This window comes from Pipistrellus kuhlii, unplaced genomic scaffold, assembly GCF_014108245.1.
Source record: "Pipistrellus kuhlii isolate mPipKuh1 unplaced genomic scaffold, mPipKuh1.p scaffold_m20_p_23, whole genome shotgun sequence".
Classification (NCBI taxonomy): domain Eukaryota; kingdom Metazoa; phylum Chordata; class Mammalia; order Chiroptera; family Vespertilionidae; genus Pipistrellus; species Pipistrellus kuhlii.
This window is the reverse complement of record NW_023425522.1, coordinates 8,111,791-8,133,428: the sequence shown is the minus strand read 5'-3', so window position 1 is coordinate 8,133,428 and position 21,638 is coordinate 8,111,791. Positions and strand designations below refer to the sequence as shown.

General features: G+C 52.6%; 2 protein-coding genes and 1 non-coding gene across 3 annotated transcripts; 1 reads left to right on the top strand and 2 right to left on the bottom strand.

Moving 5' to 3' along the window:
- Positions 1 to 967: 967 nt before the first annotated feature.
- Positions 968 to 5,975, bottom strand: RPL26 (ribosomal protein L26). The gene is made up of 4 exons (XM_036452154.2): positions 5,883 to 5,975; positions 4,877 to 5,049; positions 3,353 to 3,493; positions 968 to 1,135 (listed from the first exon to the last, which is right to left on the bottom strand). The coding sequence occupies exons 2-4, from the start codon at positions 5,042 to 5,044 to the stop codon at positions 1,007 to 1,009; spliced, it is 438 nt and encodes a 145-aa protein (XP_036308047.1). The 5' UTR covers positions 5,045 to 5,049; positions 5,883 to 5,975; the 3' UTR covers positions 968 to 1,006.
- A 7,559-nt stretch (positions 5,976 to 13,534) lies between these two features.
- Positions 13,535 to 17,054, bottom strand: RNF222 (ring finger protein 222). Its single transcript, XM_036452153.2, has 3 exons — positions 16,971 to 17,054; positions 15,314 to 15,490; positions 13,535 to 14,635 (listed from the first exon to the last, which is right to left on the bottom strand). The coding sequence occupies exon 3, from the start codon at positions 14,605 to 14,607 to the stop codon at positions 13,969 to 13,971; it is 639 nt and encodes a 212-aa protein (XP_036308046.1). The 5' UTR covers positions 14,608 to 14,635; positions 15,314 to 15,490; positions 16,971 to 17,054; the 3' UTR covers positions 13,535 to 13,968.
- Positions 17,055 to 20,242: 3,188 nt separating this feature from the next.
- On the top strand, positions 20,243 to 20,381 carry LOC118727054. Its single transcript, XR_004990472.1, has one exon. It is a non-coding gene; the product is annotated as a U4 spliceosomal RNA (small nuclear RNA).
- The last annotated feature ends 1,257 nt before the right edge of the window (positions 20,382 to 21,638 follow it).

Here is a 21,638-nt window from a genome sequence, read left to right as displayed (position 1 = left end):
GCCCACCCTTTGGGCGGGCTAATCGGCGCCCCCTACCACTTCGGAGGGCGGCCAGCTTGGGGCTGAAATGAATGAGTGGTCAGGGGGCGGGAGGGAAGGCCGGAGACAAAGTCCTTCATTTTGCAGAAGGCCCAGAAGTGGAAAAGGATGCGCCAGGAGTCAGAGTCTGGAGCCTCTCCACCAAGTCTGCGTCCAGCCCAGCTCTCCCCGTGCGCCTAAAGGAAGCCCCGCCCCCAGGGCCACCCTCAGAAGCAAAGGGCAGTAACCTCCTTATTCTCAATTAGGAATATAATTTTGCCGACTGTAGGCTGCTCGGTGCCCTGCAGAAGCCACACTTAGTGAGACAGGTGTCTGCAAAGGGGTCAACTGGCTGCCCATTTCCTTACGTTGTTGCAAAGCCTTCGTAATGCGGCCGGCTGGGAACCGGCTTTCCTCACTGCTTGGATTCTTAATTTGGAGTGAGGGCACAGGTGCTTGTGTTGTCAACAATGCGCAGTTTACCCGATCCTTTGAAAACCTGAGTTTTAGATGAACACTGTGGACCCACCCAGCACCAGTGCATAAACAAGAGTGAAGGAGGCTCGGCCCTACACAGAAGCCCAGGCTCTCAGTGTACCGGAACTAGAAGCAGTGGTCTCGATGCTACTAGCTAGTCAGCAACTCTAGTCTAAAACTTCCATACAAAGAAAAAAATGCTGTTCACGTTAGGAGGAAGGCAGTGTTCCCAGCTGGCTTTTCACCTAGGCCTTCTTCACAGTGAGCCATGATGCACCCAAACGCTGCTGTCTGCTACAGAAACAAAACAAGAAAAACCGCTCTTCTTACAGCAGAGACTGTTAGAAAGCCACAAAGCAGGGCGTGGCCGCTCCCAGACGGCAAATGTCACCGAGACCCCTGCCGCGGACCCACCGGACCCACCAGAAACGAGGCGGTACCCCAAACCACCAGGCAGGAGACAAAGGCTCTCCGTTTTAAGCTTTTAATGAAAGCTGTATATAAGATTACTTTATTCCTGCATCTTCTCAAGTGTTTCTTCCTTGTATTTTCCCTTTTCCTTTCCTACTTGGCGAGATTTGGCTTTACGTTCGAGGATCTTTTTGCGGTCTTTGTCCAGCTTTAGTCTGGTGATGACCACCTGCAGAAAAATAAAGACACCTCTAAACAATACAGATCACATGGAAGGCCCAACATTCAACTGCATTTACCAAATCTAGGTAATAAACTCCAAAACATAAAATCGATGAACTCAAAAGTTCAAAAAAATTTATTTTTCATCTCCTAAATCAAACCCATTAAACATTCACTAATGCTTTACCAACAGAGAAGAGGCAATGTGACGTTAGTGGATTTTCTCCTATCCACTTCTGTGCTTTATTAGAAAACCTGCTTCTTTTTCTATTGCAAAATGTACCATTCACCCCTCTCACCCTGTTTTACAAGCTAACCAAATATTACAGTTTTGTTTCTACACCAACTTTAGAGCCATAAGATCGGAAAACCTACACTCATGCTTCAACCTGCAAAATCTTCAATGAAGTCACAGTACAGATCTTGTCTGTGATAAATTTTAGTCTTATGAAGAAAGGTGAGCGAAGAGAGCACTGAACTAGTTCTGGAAATATAACATGGAGACCAAAAGAACCTCTCTGCCACCATGGAACTTCTATATGGAGACGGAATGATGGAGAACAGGTGTGAAATCACACAGGGCAGTGTTCGGCAAATTGCGGCTCTCGAGCCACATGCGGCTCTGGCCCGAGTGTGGCTCTTCCACAGAATACTCCGGCCTGGGCAAGTCTATTTTGAAGAAGTGGCATTAGAAGTTTATGTTTAATAAATTTGGCTCTCAAAAGAAATTTCAATCGTTCTGTTGATATTTGGCTCTGTTGACTGAGTTTGCCGACCAGTGAGATAGGGTAATCAGGAGCGGCGCTACTGATGAGGCTACTTTTGAACAAGACACCAGTGAGAGAAGGGGTAAGTTATCTGGGTGTAGAAGTGTCCCACAGATAACAGCAAATACCAAGGTCCAGAGGCAGGAGACCCTGAGTTGTATAGGAGTGTATTTCTCAAACTTGAGTGTTTAAGACCACTGGAAGGCTTGTAAAAACAGCTCCCTGGGTCCCATCTCCAAATTGCCAGTAGAACTGGGAGAAGAATTTGCAATTCTATCAAGTTGCCAGGTCACCCTGCTAACCAGTGGATACGCTCCGAACAGCATAGCTGTAGGAACAGCATGGCAAGTAGACACATGGAGAGAGGAGGACGACATGAAGAGGCCTGTGAGGGGTGATCAGGTATGGTCTTATGTCACTTAATGGTTAACAAGCAGACAGGATTCTACACAAAACATACAATAGTCAACAGGTCTTATTGATCAATGTGGCGCATATAATTAAAAAAATGACACTTTGGCCTGAGCAATTAGGAGCATAGAGCTGTTATACACAGTGATGGTGGCAGACCGTGAGGTTAAGGATAATATCAGGAGTTTGAATATGTCATGTTTTAGATACCAATTAAGATACAAACTTTGAAAAATAGACAACTGGATTGGACTTCTAGGTTGGAATCATCTGCAAGTCCTGAGACTGGATTAAGAGATGACTACAAAGGCGCAAACTGAGGCACTATCATGACACTTATAATCCAGGGGTAAAGAGGGAAAATGGGAATAGTGAATTGTAGGTGAAAGATATGCAGGTGTTCAATGATTATCTCTCATCACTGATGTTTCTCTCTCTCTCTCTCTGAAATCAATAAAAATATATTTTAAAAAATCTTACAAAATAAACTTAGTATCTAAACACTCACCAGGTGCCATTACTTTAATATTATATGTAAAACCGCAAGAGAAATATTGGAGAATTCGTATTAAAGCCCAGGACAGGTACCTGCTATGAGAATCAGATCATTTTCCATCTCGGCTTAGATTATCACTCACTATTAATGTGATCTAACTCTGAGCTTCAGGTCTCCTCCATTAGTGAAGGGCTCAATGCCTACTTTGCAGGGCTGTAAAGCTGCCTTGCTGCTCACTCAATTGTTTCACACACCAAAGCAAGCAGGGCATAAGCTCTATTTCATCAAAAATTCATCCCACTACCTAGATTTTAAGATCTGTTCATTATTGTTAGTGACCAATCAGGTTAGTAAGCTTTTGAGGAAAAAGTACTTCAAATATACACATATAATGATGGTTAAAGATCTTGATTTCATAAACATTTTAAGTATTAGAATACTCAATTCACTTCCAAAACCTATCCCATGGGACTGTTCTATAAACAAGCACTCACATTCGCCAGCAATAGCTTCCATGCCACCCTCCCCTCCAGCCTTCTCAAACACCCACCTTGCTGGGGTGAATGCCCACGTGCACAGTTGTGCCGTTAGCTTTCTCCCGCTGCACTCGTTCAATGTAGATGACATATTTCTTCCTGTAAACCTGGACTACTTTGCCAATCTGCTGTCCTTTGTAATGTCCTCGAACAACCTGAGTGCAGATTCAAAAACAACAGAAATGGATTAAAAAAACACAAAACAAAAAAACAAGATTAACCTTGTAAACCAGTAAACTATGAATCTTGTAAACACTAATCATTATCAAATCTATAGGACCTCTCAATTTTGATTTAGTTAATAGAAATGAGCTAATAATTCTATCTCTGGCTTTAACTAATCTGCAAATGAATCACACTCCCAGAGAAATCTACAGCGAGGGACTGTGCACCTTATAACTGATGGTTCACCAATAGTGGAGGGCTTGTTAAAAGCCCCTAGCTATTTGTGGCAAGCAGAAAACAAGGAAATTGTTATTCAATCTCAAAGGGAGCAGTAGGAACACGTATATTAATTCACAATCCATCGAAGTGTCCAACCTAGTGCCAGCCAGAGGGCGGGCAGCAGAAGTAGTTAAGGAAACAAATCACCTCCTCCCCAAAGGTTAATGACAGCTTTCTGCCCAAGAATCCCCAGTTGTCAGGAGGCAACCCAAAGTGCTTCTGGACAGATGCTTCTTTCCAACTGCAGACTTTCTTGCTTTAAGAGATACTGAAAGCAGAGGACTCCCAAATCTAATCAATCCATACCACTATTGGGGAACTTGTTCCATTTATGTAAATGGATGCAAGCCTCATGAATCATTATTGCCGATACGCAAGCCACTTTAGAGGCTGTAGGTTACTGCTAAAGAAACATTTATAGAAATTTCCACATACATATAGATCTAACACCTTCTTTTCTTTTCTTTTTTTTTATATATATATTTTATTTTGTACAGAGAGGGAGAGAGATATAGAGTTAGAAACACCGATGAGAGAGAGTCATCGATCAGCTGCCTCTTGCACACCCCCTACTGGGGATATGCCCGCAACCAAGGTACATGCCCTTGACCAGAATCGAACCCGGGACCCTTCAGCTCCCAAGCCGACGCTCTATCCATTGAGCCAAACCGGTTTCGGCTAACACCTTATTTTCTGGTAAACCCAATCAATCACATGAAGCCATGGTTCTGTTCGAACTTCTGTATCTTAATTTTTAAAAAATCTCTGAATTTATTGGGGTGACATGTATCTGGATTTTGATTCAAAGATCGTTCACTGGTCCTCAAATGCCTCTTCAATGACCAAACATATCGAGAAAAAGTTAAACCCAAATGTTCTAGTTCTGAGCTACCTCTCTGGCTGTTCTGTTTAATCGTGGCTGCAGTTGATGCTTGGGTCACCTGAGTGTCACACAGAGTGAAAGGCAGCATACTTTCGGTTTGTTTTCAGTCCCTGGATCAACCTTTGCAATCCTGTTCTGGAGCCACCGTCTGCGGTGTGCCCCTCAGAACGCAGTCCCTCTCCCAGGCCGGGTGACCCCACACTGTACGCACCTGAACTTCGTCGTCCTTTCGGATGGGCATGGACCGAACATTGTACTTTTGCCTCAGCTCTTTGGAAAGAGGTGACGACATAATCTTCCTTCGAATGTGGGAAGGTGCATTGAAATGCCTTTTACGGTTCTTGCTCCGGTCAGAAGTCACAAAGGGATTGAACTTCATTTTGACTAAATAAAAAGTTAAAAAAAAAAAGGGGGGGGGGGCCTGTAAATGATCAAAACTCCACTCACTTTCCAAACAAGTAACAGCAACAATTTCATCCTAGAAGTTTAGAATGCTCACAGAAACTGTCGTGTTAAGTCCATCACCAACTACTTGAACTCAACGGCCCATCAATGAAGCTTGAAAGTTCTCAATATTTTGCTTTACTCAAACAGCTTCAACATTTGTTAATGCAGTAAAGTGTTTTCCATTAGTAACACAATTGTTTTAGTTACCAAATTTCTTGTTCACACTCTCCAACTCCTTACGTCCTGCCACAGGACTTTCAACTCTAACGAATTCGGGCAAAGCTGACTGACAACTCAGTTCTTCAAACATCACGTTTTAGAAGGACCAACCAGCGTTAATCTCACATGGGCTTGCGTGTAAACAGATTTAGCTCTCTGTAAAATTAATCAGGCCACCCGTCCGGGACCTGGAAAATGCAATTTCAGGTCCAAAATCCCTCCCAATGGGCGGGCGCGGCTTGAAAATTCCGTGGCTTTACTAAAAGTTATTTCGAGACAATTCTTTAAAAACTACACAGCCTAGGCCTGACTCCAAATCCACAGGCTCTCTCCCCTCCAGCTCCCGTTTCCGAATCCCCAAATCGGCTTCTCTCCCCTTCCCCAGCCTGCCGGCTCAGGAGCTAGTGGGAAAACAGGTCGAAACCATCCTGGACCCTCTCCCTGGCTGCTACTCGGCCGCTGAGAGAGTATCGGGGGTCCCGAAGTCAAGAGCCAGCGCGCCCAACCACGGATGGCGGCGGATTACACGCGCTTTCCCGACATATCCTCACCCGCTGGCGATCCAACGATGGCCGCAAGAGGGAAGAGAACCACACGCTGTTTCCGGTTCTGTAAGTTCACGAGAGCTCTCGCGAGACCGAGCTCTAGAGCGAGAGAGGCGCGGAGTTTGAACGGGAAGAGGAAAATCGATGACTAGTGCCACCTCGCGGCTAGGAGGGAAACTGCGAAGGACTACACAGCTCCCTTTCCAAGGTCCTGATTCCTTTTTTCGGAGCTCTGGGTTCTGCAGCTGCGTCCTCTGGGAGGGATCGTTCCCCGGCGAGTGGCGGGGACTTCTCAGGGCCGGACTGCCCCAGTGGCTGCTGAGAAAACGAGCGGCCCCCGGGGACTCCTGTCCCTTCGCTCCTGAGCGCCAGGGCAGCGGACACGCCACTATTCCGGAAAGGACTGGTGCTCTCTCTGACCGCCAGGTGGCGCTGGGACCCTAGCTGGCCGGTCACCGGGTTGGTACCTGGCCTCACCATCCCCGCCCCAGCCAAAGGCGTGGGCGTGTCGAGTGCGCTGGTCCTTCAGCAAACCCTGTGCTGACGCCTCCGGCTGCCCACACCCCACGTCGGGAGCTGAAGGTGTCCCCCTGCCCGCCCCAAATTTCATCCTGGCGGGCGAGGGGCCTTCCGAGGCCTGGGGGCCACAGATCAGTTTCCCACTCCGCTCAACGGGTCAGAACCAACGTTTCCAACAAGCCTACAGAGGATGCCCTGGAGCACGCTTTGCAGGAGCCGGGTGCGCGGAAGCCCTTCCTCGCGCGAGCTGTGCCCCTTTCTGCATTTCACCTCCTGTACTTCAGTTCGGGATCAGATGGCAGCAGGGCGGGGAGGGTGCGCTCCTGGAGGCTAACGCATCCCCGCCGCGCACCTGCAGGGGCTCGGATTCTTTGGAATGGATCACACAGGTGTATGAGGGGGAGGCAGATTTTTTCATATACATAGCGAGCTTGCTGGGTGCTGGGGCCATTTTTCTACTCCCTTGACATCTTTAGATCCTTTAATACACTAAGTACCCTTGTGATGCTGGTATTGTTGTTGTCCCCATTTTACAGATGGGACACTGAGCCCCAGAAAATTGAGAGAAACTTGTGCAAGATTATACAGAACCCGCGGGCTATAGATGAACCCGTGCAGGCTGGCTTCCCAGCCCCTCCTGGTAGCTATTTTAATATATATAGTCCCGATTGTGGAAACCCATTAGATGAGTCAAAGAGTGAGGAACCATATACTGGAGGGCCCAGAGTAGTCAGTAAAGGACACACGTGTGTTCATGATTTAAAGTAGTCACGCTGAAACCGGTTTGGCTCAGTGGATAGATAGAGTGTCAGCCTGAGGACTCAAGGGTCCCAGGTTTGATTCCTGTCAGAGGCATGTACATTGGTTTCGGGCACATCCCCGGTAGGGAGTGTGCAGGAGGCAGCTGGTCCATGATTCTCTCTCATTGATATTTCTAGCTCTCTATCCCTCTCCCTTCCTATCTGTAAAAAAAAAAAAATCAATAAAAATATATTAAAAAAATAAAATAAAATAGTCACAGATTTGCCCTAACTTGTTTAGCTCAGTGGGTAGAGCGTCAGCCTGCGGACTGAAGGGTCCTAGATTCGATTCCAGTCCAGGGCATGTACCTTGGTTGCGGGCACATCCCCAGTAGGGGTGTGCAAGAGGCAGCTGACCGATGGTTCTCTCTTATCGATGTTTCTAGCTCTATATCCCTATCCCTTCCATTCTGTAAAAAAAATCAATATATTTTTAAAAAGGTAAAATAAGATAGTTGCAGGTTTTATTTATAATTTAAAAATTCAGTGAGAGTTACTCTGTGATTCGTTTCAACAAATGTCTATGGAGCATCTTTCCCGGGGCAGCCCGGAACTGGACGCTGGAGCCACACAAGGACCTGAGCCAAAGGGTCTGCCTGCAGGGAGCTCAGGTCTAAGCGGAGAGATCAGCAAGGAAGTCAGCCATCCCAGCTCCCAGGAGAAGCGCCGGCTGAGCCCCGCCCCACCCCCGTGTCCTTGGTGCTTCTGTGCTGGTGCTTCAGGAACAGCAGGGAGCGCTGGGGTCAGGGAAGGCTTCTGCGGTGAGGTCATCCCTGACTGAGGATTGAGGAATGTAACCTGCGCTCCCCCGAGGCGGTGGGACTAGCTGAGGGAAGGCACGGAGGTGTGAGGCAGCATGACGCATGGTCTCCGGTGCCGGGTGCTGGGGTGCTGGGTTGAGAGGCACAGCTTCAGGGGGAAGCCACCAGGCGCTGGGTCCCACTGAGTGCGAATTGGGTGCTGAGAGCCACAGGGGCTCCCGTCCTGGTTTTCACAGTCTCGACCCTTTTCCTCCTCCTCCTCCTCCTCCTCCTCCTCCTCCTCCTCCTCCTCCTCTTCTTCTTCTTCTTCTGCTTCTGCTTCTTCTTCACATATATCTTATTGATTTTTTTCCGAGAGGAAGGGAGAGAGACAGTTAGAAACATCGATCAGCCACATCCTGCACACCTCCTCCTGGGGATGTGCCTGCATCCAAGGTACATGCCCTTGACTGGAATCGAACCTGGGACCTTTCAGTTCGCAGGCTGACGCTCTAGCCACTGAGCCAAACCAGTCAGGGCCCCTCCTCTTCTTATTGTCCTTACTAGCTTCCTGAACTCCCTCCTCTCCGGGTCTCCCCATCATCTTCCTCCCTTCTCACAGAGCCCTCCATGTTCCTTCAGCACCCCGTCATTTCTGCCCCAGGAGGTCACCCGTCCCTCTCGGGCTTCCTTATCACCCCCCTTCGTCCAACCCTGAGTCATCAAAATCAAACCTCTAGCCCACCATGTGGACACCCTAACCGCTTTGCCAGCGTGAGGATGACCAAGGTACACATGGTACACACAGACACAAATTGCTGGTGGCCTGGTGACCGCGTCTGTTTATCCTCACCAGTGTCTGTTGGGTGTTTTGGCTCCACCCTGCATGACCCCCTGGCCCAGACCCCGCTGGCCATGTACGGCTTCTTTACTCGGCAGTCCTCGACTGTGCGAGTATACACCAGCGTAAAGTCTGTTATGATATGTTAAACAAAAATGTGAGCTTGCACCGCTGAAGGTGTTTTCTTCTTTGTCTTTAAAAAGGAATTTGTTGGGTCATTGCTAATAAGAAAAAGCAGGTTGTGGGCATGGAGTCTAAACCACCAGCAGCAGTGCCAGGTGGGAAAGCCAACATGTCCACAGCCTTGGAGATGATGATTTTTTGTTGTTGTTGTTGTTGCTGTTGTTAATCCTCACCCGAGGATATTTTTCCATTGATTCTTAGAGAGAGTGGAAGAGAGAGGGAGAGACAGAGGGAAATACATTGATTGGGTGCCTCCTGCACTCATCCTGACCAGGGCCTGGGCCGGGGAGGTGCCCTTGATCAGATTCGAACACAGGACCCGTTGGTCCGCAGGTCGACGCTCTATCCACTGAGCCAAACTGGCCAGGGCTGATGATTTTTTTTTTAAAACATCAGGTGGTGCCCGGCTGGAATGGCTCAGTGGTTGGTTGAGTGTAGACCTATGAACCAGATCATCACAGTTTGATTCCCAGTCAGGGCACATGCCTGGTTAGTGGGCTTCATCTCTAGTGTGGGAACCCCAGGGGGCAGCCGATCTATGGTTCTCTCTCATCATTGATGTTTCTACCTATCTCTCCCTCTTTGTTCCTCTCTGAAATCAGTAAAAAAACAACAACAACAAACCGTCCATCAGGTAGGCCCAGCTGCTGTGTCTCTGTGGTTGCGCACTGACCTGTGAACAAGGTTCCGGTTCGATCCCCAGTGTGGGGCGTGCAGGCGGCAGCCAATCGGTGATTCTCATCACTGGTGTTTCTCTCTCTCTCTCTCCCTCTCTGAAATCAATAAAAATATATTGAAAAATTAATAAAGAAAATTGTATTAAAAAGTAAAACATCAGCCCTAACCAGTTTTGCTCAGTGGTTAGAGCATCGGCCTTCGGACTGAAAGGTCCCGGGTTCGATTCCCGTCAAGGGCATGTACCTTGGTTGCGGGCACATCCCCAGTAGGGAGTGTGCAGGAGGCAGCTGATCTATATATGTTTCTCTCTCATCGATGTTTCTAACTCTCTCTCCCTTCCTCTCTGTAAAAAAAATCAATAAAATATACTTTAAAAAATAAATAAAACATCAGGTAGGCGGGAGAAAGATATAAATTTTTTGAAAGAATTGACATTGGTTGCAGATAAGATCGGTGGAATAAGGTGACGGTGGGCAACAGTTGGAAAAGTCTATGTGTGAGCAAGAACGGGGGTCCTGGGTGCAGGGTGCCTGGCAGAAACAGTCGCCTGCAGCTTAATCAAAGCTCCAACGCCAGAGGGCACTCAGGAGCATGAGGTTCTTGTTGCTTTGCCCTGCAGTTGTTAACTGACCAACCCCTTCCTGTCTCTGCCTTCCACCCTGTTGTAATTTTATTTAGGACACCTCAGAATGCTCTCCTTATCAAGTGAGGTCAAGCTTGGACCTCAGAGGGAGGGTGGGGATAAAAGAGAGAGATCAACCAAAGGACTCGTGTGCACACATATGAGCCTAGCCAGTGGTCAAGGACAATAGGGGAGTGGGGGCAGGAGTGGGGAGGGGTGAGGGATTGGAATGGGGGGTTGAGGACAAATATGTGATACCTTAATCAATAAAGAAATTTTAAAAAGTGGGAGGTGGCTGTGGCGTGTGTGTGTGTGTGTGTGTGTGTGTGTGTAGGGGAGGAAGGGAAGAGAAGGCCTCCGCCCACCTGCCTGTCTTTCCATCTAGTGGCGTTTTCCTGTAGTTCCCTGACCCCAGGGAGGTTGCTTAAAGCAAAAGGTTCTGTTTGTGTTAGGGAAGGAAGGGGTGGGAAGAAGAAAAACAAGCACATTCCATGACGGGGCCCAAGGAAACCTATAGGAATGCAGGAACGCGTTCACCTTTTCACCTGTTCCTGGGCGCCTGGTGAGCATCAGGTGTCACACCTCCAACCAGACAAACCAGCCCCGGGAGCCGGCAGCTCGCACCCCGGACCCGAGGCGCAAGCTGTGCGGCAGCTCAGGGCCGGGCGGCTCCTCACAGGCTGCGGGCGTGCTCTCTGCAGATGTCTGCAGCTCCTACTGTAATGTCTCAATTGGATTTTCGCTTAAGTAATCTGTTTGCTTGGTTCAAAAATCAAAAAGTGTGAAAGGAAAAATTTCCCCTCTCCTTTCGGCATTTCCTCTCACCCTCCCACCACTCATCACATAGTTGTGTTTTTTAAAAATGTATTTTCCTGATTTATGCATGAGTCAGCACGTAGGGATGTAAATTCTCATGTCCCCACTTCCTCCACCCACGGTGGTACCTGAGACCAGCGCCTGGCTTTTTCCCCTCGGCCGACGTATCCCGGAGGCTTTTCCTGTCCGTTCTTAGATGTCTTCCTTGTTCTTTTTTAAGTGTTACAGCCGGTCCCATTGGCTGGCACGCAGGCTTTCTCCAGTGCTGTGTTACTGTGAACAGCACTGCAGTTACATCCCAGTGTGCATGCGTCACCGCCCGTGTATGCACGTATGTCTGAGGACACATTGCTCCATCAGAAATTGCTGGGCCAACCTGGGAATTCTGATAGATGATGTCAAACTCCCCACCCGGGGGTCTGGCCAGTCTGCATGCCCACGGCCTCAGCTCCTCGGCCTCGTCAGCGGAGTGGGCTGTGAGGCCAAGGTCAGGCTTTGCCGAGCGAAGAGGTGAGAAGGGTTTGCCGGGAGAATTTTGACTGGTGCCTCCTTCACGACTGCGGCCAAATACGTGTTTTCAGAGTGTCTTTCCCACCCAAAGTGAAGGACCTTAAAAGCCCAAGCTCGGAGCGTCCCACCTGCGTTTGCGATGCCTCTGGAATCTCTGAGAAAATAGATGCCTTTATTTCAAAAATAGCTTTTGACATTCTTTGAAAATAAGAGAGGTGCCACGGCTGGACACTGGAAACACGACAGGCGTTTTGAAATTAATCTTTGGCAAACCACAGAATCTAAAATGAGGTCCCCAGGAATTCACAACACTGCTGAGAGCAGCCTGGCCGGTTCAGATTCATTAGTCTCTCTTTTTTTTTTTTTAATTTGACTTTCGTATTCCTGTGATAAATATTTCCCCCATGGCCGAAACCGGTTTGGCTCAGTGGATAGAGCGTCAGCCTGCGGACTGAAGGGTCCCAGGTTCGATTCCGGTCAGGGGCATGTGCCTTGGTTGCGGGCACATCCCCAGTGTGGGGGGGTGATGGTGGTGTAGGGGGCAGCTGATCGATGTTTCTAACTCTCTGTCTCTCTCCCTTCCTCTCTGTAAGAAATCAATAAAATATATTTTTAAAGGAATATTTCTGCCATGAATCCAACTGTATCCCCCAATAGCACCCGCCGGTGTGCTCTCCTCTGGCCTGGAAAAGAGCCCAGGCGTGCTTTAAGCCAGCCCTCCCTGTGACCGAATGTTCCCTATCGCCTGATGGGCCCCAGGGAACCAGCACCTCGGGAGCCAGGGAGCCATGCTATTTCTAAGAGGCGGCGTGCTGTTTCCGGGCCCACCGGCAGCAGGCTGCCCCGAGAGGTATAGGTTGTGGAGGGCTCAGCGGTTGGCGCGCCCTGACTGCAAACAGCCGCCAGTCCGAGGAAGCAGCTGGAGGTTGTTTTTGGTTTAACCCTAAGGTGAAGCTAAGAGAAGGCCCCGTGACGTAGGGGCCTTGGTAAACAGAGAAGAGTTGTTCCTGCAGGGCTGGGGCCCCGTGGTCCTCACCAGGGATCCCCCATGCAGCCCGGGTGTGGTCCCCGGGCCTCGCCCAGCGGCTCACAGCACCTGGGTTTCGGGATTCCTCGAGCCGATAGTGTCCCTGACAAGCGACGTCTGCTTTCCTCCCCTCCCTTTCCCTCCCCACCCAGCCCAGCCTGGGGTTCCACCTCGCAAACTGGCCGGACTGGTGTGGCCTCTAATGAGTGGTTGGCTCCTGGGGAGGAGGCCTTGGGCTGGGAGAGGTGGGAGCCCCAGGGGTTAATTTGCCCGCATAGTTCACCGCTGACTCAGGTCTCGGCCATTAGGCTTCTGTACTCCCCATCTGTCTTCCTGTCCGTCCCGGACAGCCCCAGACTCAAAATGCGGGCCCTTCCCTGGGCCCGGGGGCCAGGGGAGCGCTCAGCCGTGTGTGTGCGGGCGGTTCTGCTGGCCTCGGCCACTGTCAGCAACTCCTGTTTCCCAGTGTGGGCCCTGCTCCCAGGACGGCCGGGGTCTGTTCCTCCCCTGGACCCTGGGCCCAGCCGCTGAGATCAGCGATGGAGGGCGGGAAGGTGCACAGCGGTCCGGCTGTGAGGGTCCCGGGTGGGCGCTGAGATTCTGGGGAGCACGTGTGCTTTGGGGCCCGTCTGTTTGCGAGAACAAACCCGAGGATCCTGGGTGGAGTTCTGACCTGGCGGGGTCCTGCCATCGGGCCCCCCCAGCGCAATTCCTTGTCCCCCGAGGGAGCCCACCTCTCCCAGGCAGGTCACCCGGCAGCTGAGACCTGCACCTCAGGCTGGGCCCCCGCCGGAGGGCAGCACCCATCCCCGCCTGGCCCAGGCCCAGACTCAGGCTCAGGCCCAGGCCCAGGCCCAGGCCCAGGCTCAGACTCAGGCCCAGGCCCAGGCTCAGGCCCAGGCCCAGGCTCAGACTCAGGCCCAGGCTCAGGCCCTGGCTCAGGCCCAGGCCCAGGCCCAGGCCCAGGCCCAGGCTCAGACTCAGGCCCAGCCCAGAGGAGGAAGCATCTGCAGAGGCCGCTAGGGCTGTTTCTGAGCGAGGCTCCCATTGCCCCTCTGACCCCGGCCCCGAACCTGCAGTTTCCAATTCCGTCCGGACTCGGAGGTCCCCAGCCCGGCTCCCCTGACATGCCGCACCCCGCTGGGGCAAGGAGCAGGAGGCGAGGCGATGCCACCACACTCCCAGCGAGCACCATCCTCGTGCCCTCTCTCCGCTCCGGGTCTCCCCGCTGCCCTGGGGCCTCTGCCCCTCCCAGGCCGTGGCCAGCCGGTGGGCCGGGGAGGACGGACGGACGGACGGACGGGTGGCTTCCGGAGCAGGGTCTGGCCGGGCGGCCCTGCAGGTGGCCCCGCTCGCTCACGCCTGCTTCCTCACCAGCAGCACCCAGGGCAGGATGGCGGCCACCACGGCCACCGCGGCGATGAGGGTGATGAGCAGGAGGGCCCGGGAGCGGCAGCAGAAGGAGCGGGAGGAGCGGGGCGCGGCCGGCGCCTCGGAGAGCTCGGCCAGGCTGCGCCGGGGCAGCACGCTGTCCTGCTCGCCCAGAGGCATCCCGTGGCGGCTGATGATGAAGATCTGCGGCTCCCGGGGCAGGCCGGCCAGCAGGTCCAAGGGCAGCTGGGGGCTGGGGCCGGGGGGCGCCCTCCAGGCGGGCGGGGAGGCGGCCCGGGGCCCGGGGTGGGCCCGGGCGAGGGCGGGCGGCGGCCCCGGGGGCAGGCCGGCGGGCACGGCCAGGGTCTGGGCGCTCCGGTCCAGCATGGAGGGCCAGCGGGAGCTCTTCTTGCTGAGGAAGGTGACGTAGCGGCAGATGGGGCACACGAGGGTGCGCTGCACCTGCCCGTCCACGCGGGTGGAGAGCAGGTACTTGACCAGGCAGTCATGGCAGAACACGTGGCCGCAGCTCAGCGTGCGGCTGGCGCCCTCCAGGTCCCGGAACTTCTCGTAGCACACGGGGCACTCGCTGCCCGAGCTGTCCTTGCTCTCCCCCTCGGACATGGCCACTCCCCCGGGGGCGGGGCCTTCGCTGCGGGCGGGGAAAGCCGTGAGCTCGGTGCCGCTGCCGCCTCCACCGCCTCCCTCACTGCCTTCTGCAGCCCTGCTTCCCCTGCCCCTGCCCTCCCTCTTCCCCTGCCCCTTCCCTTCTCCCCAACCCTCCCTTCTGCTGCTCCTCCTCCGAGGCCCACCTGAATCCCACCCAGACCTGGAGCTAAGACCCCTGGGCAGAGGCTGGGAGGCAGATAATGAGAGGTCCCCGCAGAGGCCTGTTAGGCTCAGGAGATAGAGCATCGGCCTGCGGACTGAAGGGTCCCGGGTTCGATTCCGGTCAAGGGCATGTACCTTGGTTGCGGGCACATCCCCAGTGGGGGTGGGGGGGGCGGTGCAGGAGGCGACTGATGGATGTTCTCTCATGGATGTTTCTGGCTCTCTATCTCTCTCCCTTCCTCTCTTTAAAAAATCAATAAGATATTAAAAAAAAAAGAGAGAGAGAGAGAGAGAGGTCTCAGCCCAGGCTCTGTGGCTGGGTGGCTGCTCCCCTAGGTCAGTCCAGGCCCCGGTGTGGGCCTGTGCCCCAGGGGCTGTTTTCCAGAACAGCCTCTGCTGCCCTCAGCCTCCCGCTCAGCGCCGCCTGGCCCGCTGGTTTGCGTCCAGCCCTGGCTGCAGGCCTCTGTGCGGCTGTTTGCAGATAAAGCGCAGAACTTACACATGCACACGCCCGCGGGCCTCTGCGTCCTCAGTCAGGGAGCAGCGGGCTCCTCCTCCGCCGGCCGCAGCTCAGCCATTCCTCAGGTTCCCGGAGGGCGGCCTCAGCGAGGGCAGAGGTGCGTCCTGCGCGTGTGTCCGGTCGCGTGCCGGTGGCCAGAGGCCCTGGGAGCCACGCCTGGTGGGAGAGGACATGAGTGCCGAGTGGCATGGAACAGTTTCCGATCACAGGTACAGAGTCACCTCGAAGTCACAATGTGGGTATTAAGATGTTCTCAGGGTGGGCCGGTGCGGCTCAGTGGTTGAGTGTTGATATAAGAACCAGGAGGTCACGGTTCAATTCCCGGTCAGGGCACATGCCCAGGTTGTGGGCTCGAACCCCACTAGGGGGCGTGCAGGAGATCAGTGATTCTATCTCATCACTGATGTTTCTATCTCTCTCTCATTCTCCCTTCCTCTCTGTAATCAATAAAAATACACTTTTAGCCAAGACCGGTTTGGCTCAGTGGATGCAGGGGTCCTCAAACTTTTTAAAGTGGGGGCCAGATCACGGTCCCTCAGAGAGCTGGAGGGCCGGACTATATGAACTACTAATTCCTACTGTAACACCTCGGCTGTGCTCACTGCCCAAAAAACCTGGCGGGCCAGATCAGACTCCTCTGCGGGCCACATGTGGCCCACGGGCCGTAGTTTGAAGACGCCTGCAGAGCATTGCCCTGCGGACTGAAAGGTCCCAGGTTCGATTCTGGTCAAGGGCATGGACTTTGGTTGCGGGCACATCCCCAGTAGAGGGTGTGCAAGAGGCAGCTGATCGATGATTCTCATCGATGTTTCTAACTCTCTATCCCTCTCTCTTCCTCTCTGTAAAAAAATTCAATAAAATATATATTTTTAAAAATACACTTTTAAAAAGGTCCCCAGTATCACCACTAGAACAGCCTCGTTAGGGGAACCGTGACCCCCTGTTACCTGCACCGGCCTGTCCGTTCATCAGTGATGTCAGACCCTGTCCATCCACCCCGTTACTCCACAGATACTCACTGAGTGCCTGCTGCTGGATGGGCGCTGAGCCAGGCACTGAGGATAAGCAGAGACCAAGGAAGTCTTTGGTAAAACTTTAGAGCCTAATGGGCATTTATAAATTTTCTTGGAAAAATATTTTCTCTCTCTCTCTCTCTCTCTCTCTCTCTCTTTTTAAATAAAGGAGGAATGATGCTCAATAGCTTAAGTTGTTTGGGTAACAGAATTAGGTATCAAGATAGGCAACCGAATGAAAGCAGAGAAATGAAAGAAGCTAGGGGAAGAGAGGACTTCTGAGGTTATTTAATTAAATCTAGTTTGTGGGTTTTTTTTGTGTTTGTTTTTTGAAAGAGTGGATGGGAGGAAAAGAGAGGGGGGAAATGGAGGGAGGGGGAGAGAGAGAGAGAAAGACAGACAGACAGACATTGATTGGTTGCTTCCCACAACCGCCCTGCCGGAGACTGAGCCTGCAACCGAGGTCCATGCCCTGATTGGATTCCAGCCCTGGACCCTTCAGCTCTAAGCCCTGAACAAACCGGCCATTCGCCGTGTCCGGAAGCGCTGTCCTCCTTGGGGTCAGCCCCGGCGGGAAGAGAGCCTCCTCCGTGCGGGTTTGTGAAAGAGGAAAAGGGACTCACAGGATGCGAGCGACATCCCGCTCCCTCCGCCGGCCTCCGGCATCCTTCCTCCTTCCTGCGCTGCCGCCGGGAGGCGGGTCCTCAGCCTGGACGCCGCCTCCTGCCGCCTCCTCCCTGCTTTCTCAGCCCCCCTCCGGCCTCTCCCTCCGGGCCCGCCCCTCCCCTTCTCTTATCTCCGCTCCCAACTCCATCCCGCAGCTCCTGCAGGAGCCGGGATGTCTGGGTGCCCGCGGGGAGAGGCCGCGGGAGGGATGCCTCTGGCGCGCGCTCCGGTCCGGGCACGAGCTGGCAGCCGGCAATGCCAGGCGTTCTCCCCGCCGGCTCCCCCGCGGCTCCGGGCGCCGGGGAGGGGAGGCCGCGAGCCTCGGGGCGAGGTGGGCCCACGGCGGAGCTAATAATAAATAATTACAGCAGCGGCTGCTTGTTGACACGGATTACACGCGCTTGGCGTTTTGCATTCCTTCCTCGTTGGATCCTGACGGCCTGGGAGGTGGGCACTGTCTCCATAGACCGACCGGGGACGAGGCTTGGGGCTGAGGTTCTGTAGCTTTTCCAAGCCACATCGCTGGCCCAGGGCAGCCCCAGGGCAGACAGCCTCTGCGGGTCCCGCTGCCCTGGCCTTGGTCCAGGGAGCAGATAAAGGATCAGAGCAGATAGGCGGCCCCAGCCCTCAGCCCTCTGCAGAAACACCGGTTTAACAAGTACCCGGGGGGTGAATGTCCCTCGCAAGAGCCCCCCCAGGCCGCTGGACGCCGGAGACATGGACAGTGTTGTTGTATGTCAGTCAGACCTCACTCAGGGAAATGGTTTTAAAAAAAACGCATAGTTGGAGACGCATCAGTGGGAAGACGACCGCCCAAACGTCCCTTCTCCACGGACTCCAACCAGAGCTGCCACTCGGGCGCCCTGGGAGGCGGGGGAGGACGGGCCGGCCCGGTGGCCGGCTTCCCCCACAGCAGCCACCCACGGCGAGGACTGGTGGGGTGGCACCGGCCCCGGGACCCCCTCCTCCCCACCTGGACGGTGAGCCTGTGAGGCAGAGCCCTATGGTTTCAGCTGTGACCACTTCTCATCCCAAGACACTGTACACACACACACACACACACACAGACACACACACAGACACACTCACTCACTCACTCCCACACCCTGCATCACTCCAGTTCAGTCCGGAACCTTGCCAACCTCCACCTGGATCCTGTGCCCTCCTGCCCCTGGCCGGGCCCCCGTGACCGACCCCCCGCCCAGGCTGGGCCCCCCAGACTCACTGTGGCTGAGGCCAGGAGGAGCAGCAGCCTCCTCTCCGCCCGCCGGGGCCTCTTTGGGGCAGATCCAGCGCCCAGAGGTGCTGGCAGGCAGCGCGTCCGCCTGCTGCTGTCACTGGGTCAGCCGCTGCCGAGGCACTCCCGATGACTGACAGGCCGGGAGGACAGCGCCAGGAAGTGAATGTCACCCAACCCGTTTGAGGCCGGGAGGCTCTTGGCATCGCCCAGGGGGGTTGGCTGTCACGTGATCTGGAAGCTGCGAGGAGAGGAGCCCCCGGCTGAGGGGGAGCCGGGGATGGGAGCTCCGGACAGGCAGAAGCTCTCACAGGATGCTGAGATCCAAGACCTTGGACCCAGGCTCCTCAGAGATGGGTCTTCCCATCCCAGCAATAAGCTGGTCTGGTTCACAATCTTCTCTCTTCTCCTGGACTCATTTCAGCTGTCCTCCCCCTACCCCCACCATTCCCAGGGTGAAGGGGTCGGATCACCTCAGGAAGGCTATGATACCCCAGGTCATCCTTTATATCGATAATAAAAGGCTAATGTGCGAAGAGATGGAACGGTGAAACAATCGAACAACCAAACAACTGGTCGCTATGACGTGCGCTGACCACCAGGGGGCGTGCGTGGAACATGGCAGCTGTTGGCCTCAGTGGGATGGTGGAGCAGGTGAGTGGGGGCACCAGACCAAGGTGGGGCGCCGGTTGCTGTCATTGGGGTGAGCCTCTGGTAGTTATTGAAAATTCTCTGCTCCCGCACCCTATGATCCTGCCTGGCACTCGCACCTGCTGCCAGTGCCCGTTGCTGGTCCGAACACTCGGTGCCATCAGCGGGTGCAAGTGGTGGCTACGGACCCTAATCTCCTCTGAGGGCTTCCCTACCTCTCCCTGCTCCTGAGAAGCAATCGGGGCAGCAGCTGCCGCTCCCGCGCCTGGCGGCTCTGGCCCTGCTTGCACCTGCTGCTGGTGCTGGCCCCAATGCCGGCAGATAGGAGAGGGGCCAGATGGGGGCATGCAGGATGGGCCAAGACCTGCCCCTGTGCCTACTGCAGCCTCATGGCCCAAGTTTTTTTTCAAGGTGCACAAATTCATGCACTGGGCCCCTAGTATACAAATATGTGGGTGATGTGCCTATGTGTCATTGCCACTCATCAAACACTCGAAGAGACTCGGAGCTCCAAAGACCAGACACCACTGAGATAAAGAATGAGGCAGAGCTTTTTTTATTTATTTATATATATATATATATATATTATTGATTTTTTTTGCCCCCCTCCCTCCCTCACAAACATACTCTCCCTCCCCAGAGTTTTATTCCATTGGTTGTACTTATGCATGTATAATATACAAGTCCTTCGGTTGATCTACAATATTATCTCCCCCAGATCTCCCTCCCCTCCCCACTGTAAATTGATAGTCTGCTTGTTGCTTTACTGCCTCTATATCTATCTTTTGGTTCATCAGTTTATAATGTTCTTTATTATCCATAAATGAGTGAGGTCATGTGGTGTTTCTCTTTCATTGATTGGCTTATTTCACTCAGCATGATGCTCTCCAATTCCATCCAGGTTGCTGCAAATGATGAGAATTCCTTCTTTTTTATGGCAGCATAGTATTCCATTGTGTAGATGTACCATGGTTTTTGGATCCAATCATCTGCTGACGGGCACCTGGGCTGTTTCCAAATTCTGGCTATTGTAGATTGTGCTGCTATGAACATAGGGGTGCATATATCCTTTCTGATTGGTGTTTCTAGTTTCTTGGGATATATTCCTAGGAGTGGGATTACTGGGTCAAATGGGAGTTCCATTTTCAGTTTTTTGAGGAAACTCCACACTGTTCTCCACAGTGGTTGCACCAGTCTGCATTCCCACCAGCAGTGCACGAGGGTTCCTTTTTCTCCGCAACCTCGCCAACACATGTCGTTTGTTGATTTGTTGATGTTGGCTATTCTGACAGGTGTGAGATGATACCGCATTGTTGTTTTGATTTGCCTCTCTCGAGGCAGAGCTTTGCACAGTAGCGGTACCATAACCAATGAGGTTTACCCAAGGTGCAATTATTGCTAATTGAAAACTTTTCCCAATACTCCACCGTGTCAACTTGAAATACAGTCAGCACTGGCAATTTTTTAAAAAAATTATTTTATTGATATTTTTACACAGAGGAAGAGAGAGGGATAGAGAGTTAGAAACATCGATGAGAGAGAGTCATCAGTCAGCTGCCTCTTGCACGTCCCCTACTGGGGATGTGCCCGCAACCAAGGTACATGCCCGGAATCAAACGCGGGACCCTTCAGTCCACAGGCTGATGCTCTATCCGCTGAGCCAAACCGGTTTCGACAGCACTGGCAATTTTTGCTGGTCTCTACGGAGACTGGAAAAAAAAAAAAAAAGAGAATGAGGCAGAGGCCGACCAGTGGGCTCAGCGGTTGAGCATTCCAGTCAAGGTACATGCCTGGGTTGTGGGCTAGTCCCTAGTGTGGGGTATGCAGGAGGCAGCTGATCAATGATTCTCATCACTGATGTTTCTATCTCTTCCTCTCACTTCCTCTTTAAAATCAATAAAAATATATTTTACACACAAACAAACAAACCCAAAATTATTTTAAAAAAGAAAAAGAAAAAAAAGAATGAGGCTGAGTAACAGCAATGAATTAGAAGCGCACACCTGCCTGGGAAGAAGCCCCTGGTGTCTTGTGAAAAAGAAGTACGTTTCAGAACTGTCTGCATAATATGATTCTATTTATAGAAACGGTAATAACATGATCCTTTTTATAGAGAAAAATCTGGGAGAAGACACATTAACCTTGATATTAGCTATCTCTAAGAGGATGTTCTAATTTAAACATTCCTGTGACATTTGAATTTTCACCCTGAATGTGTCTTTCTTTCATGATCAGAATCAATCAATCAAGAATAAGGCAGGAGCGAAGCCAGGCAGGCTGGACACCATTTTGGGAGATTCTCTCCCAGTCCTCTGGGCAGCGAGGGCCAAGTCTTCAAGACATTGGTTTTCTGCCCTGCTCTTGTGGCTCAGTGGTTGAGCATCGACCTGTGAAGCAGGAGGTCATTGATTTTCCTATTAGGGCACATGTCAGGGTGGCGGGCTCCATGCCCAGTGTGGGACCTGTAGGAGGCAGCTGATCAATGATTCTCTTTCATCATTGATATTTCTCTCTCTCTCTCTCCCCCCCTCTGCCTCCCTGAAATCAATGAAATAAATTGATGTTGATTTTCTTAAAAAAAAAAAAAAAAAAAAAGAAAGAAAAAAGAAAAAAGAAAGGAAAAGAAGACTAAAAAGAAAAAAGGAGGCTCCTGGATCCAAGACACAGCCAAGTATGAGTGTGACCCCACAGGGTGACCCGGGATGGCCCCTCCCCCCCTGCCTCCCATGGCTGCCTG

Excerpts from the sequence above, each read along its gene's own strand:
- RPL26 (XM_036452154.2), bottom strand. The coding sequence starts at position 5,044 with ATGAAGTTCAATCCCTTTGTGACTTCTGACCGGAGCAAGAACCGTAAA. Across the intron at positions 3,494-4,876 it reads GAAAGGACGACGAAGTTCAG|GTTGTTCGAGGACATTACAA; the intron begins GTGCGTACAGTG and ends ATCTGCACTCAG. Across the intron at positions 1,136-3,352 it reads TGGGCATTCACCCCAGCAAG|GTGGTCATCACCAGACTAAA; the intron begins GTGGGTGTTTGA and ends ATTTTTCTGCAG.
- RNF222 (XM_036452153.2), bottom strand. The coding sequence starts at position 14,607 with ATGTCCGAGGGGGAGAGCAAGGACAGCTCGGGCAGCGAGTGCCCCGTG.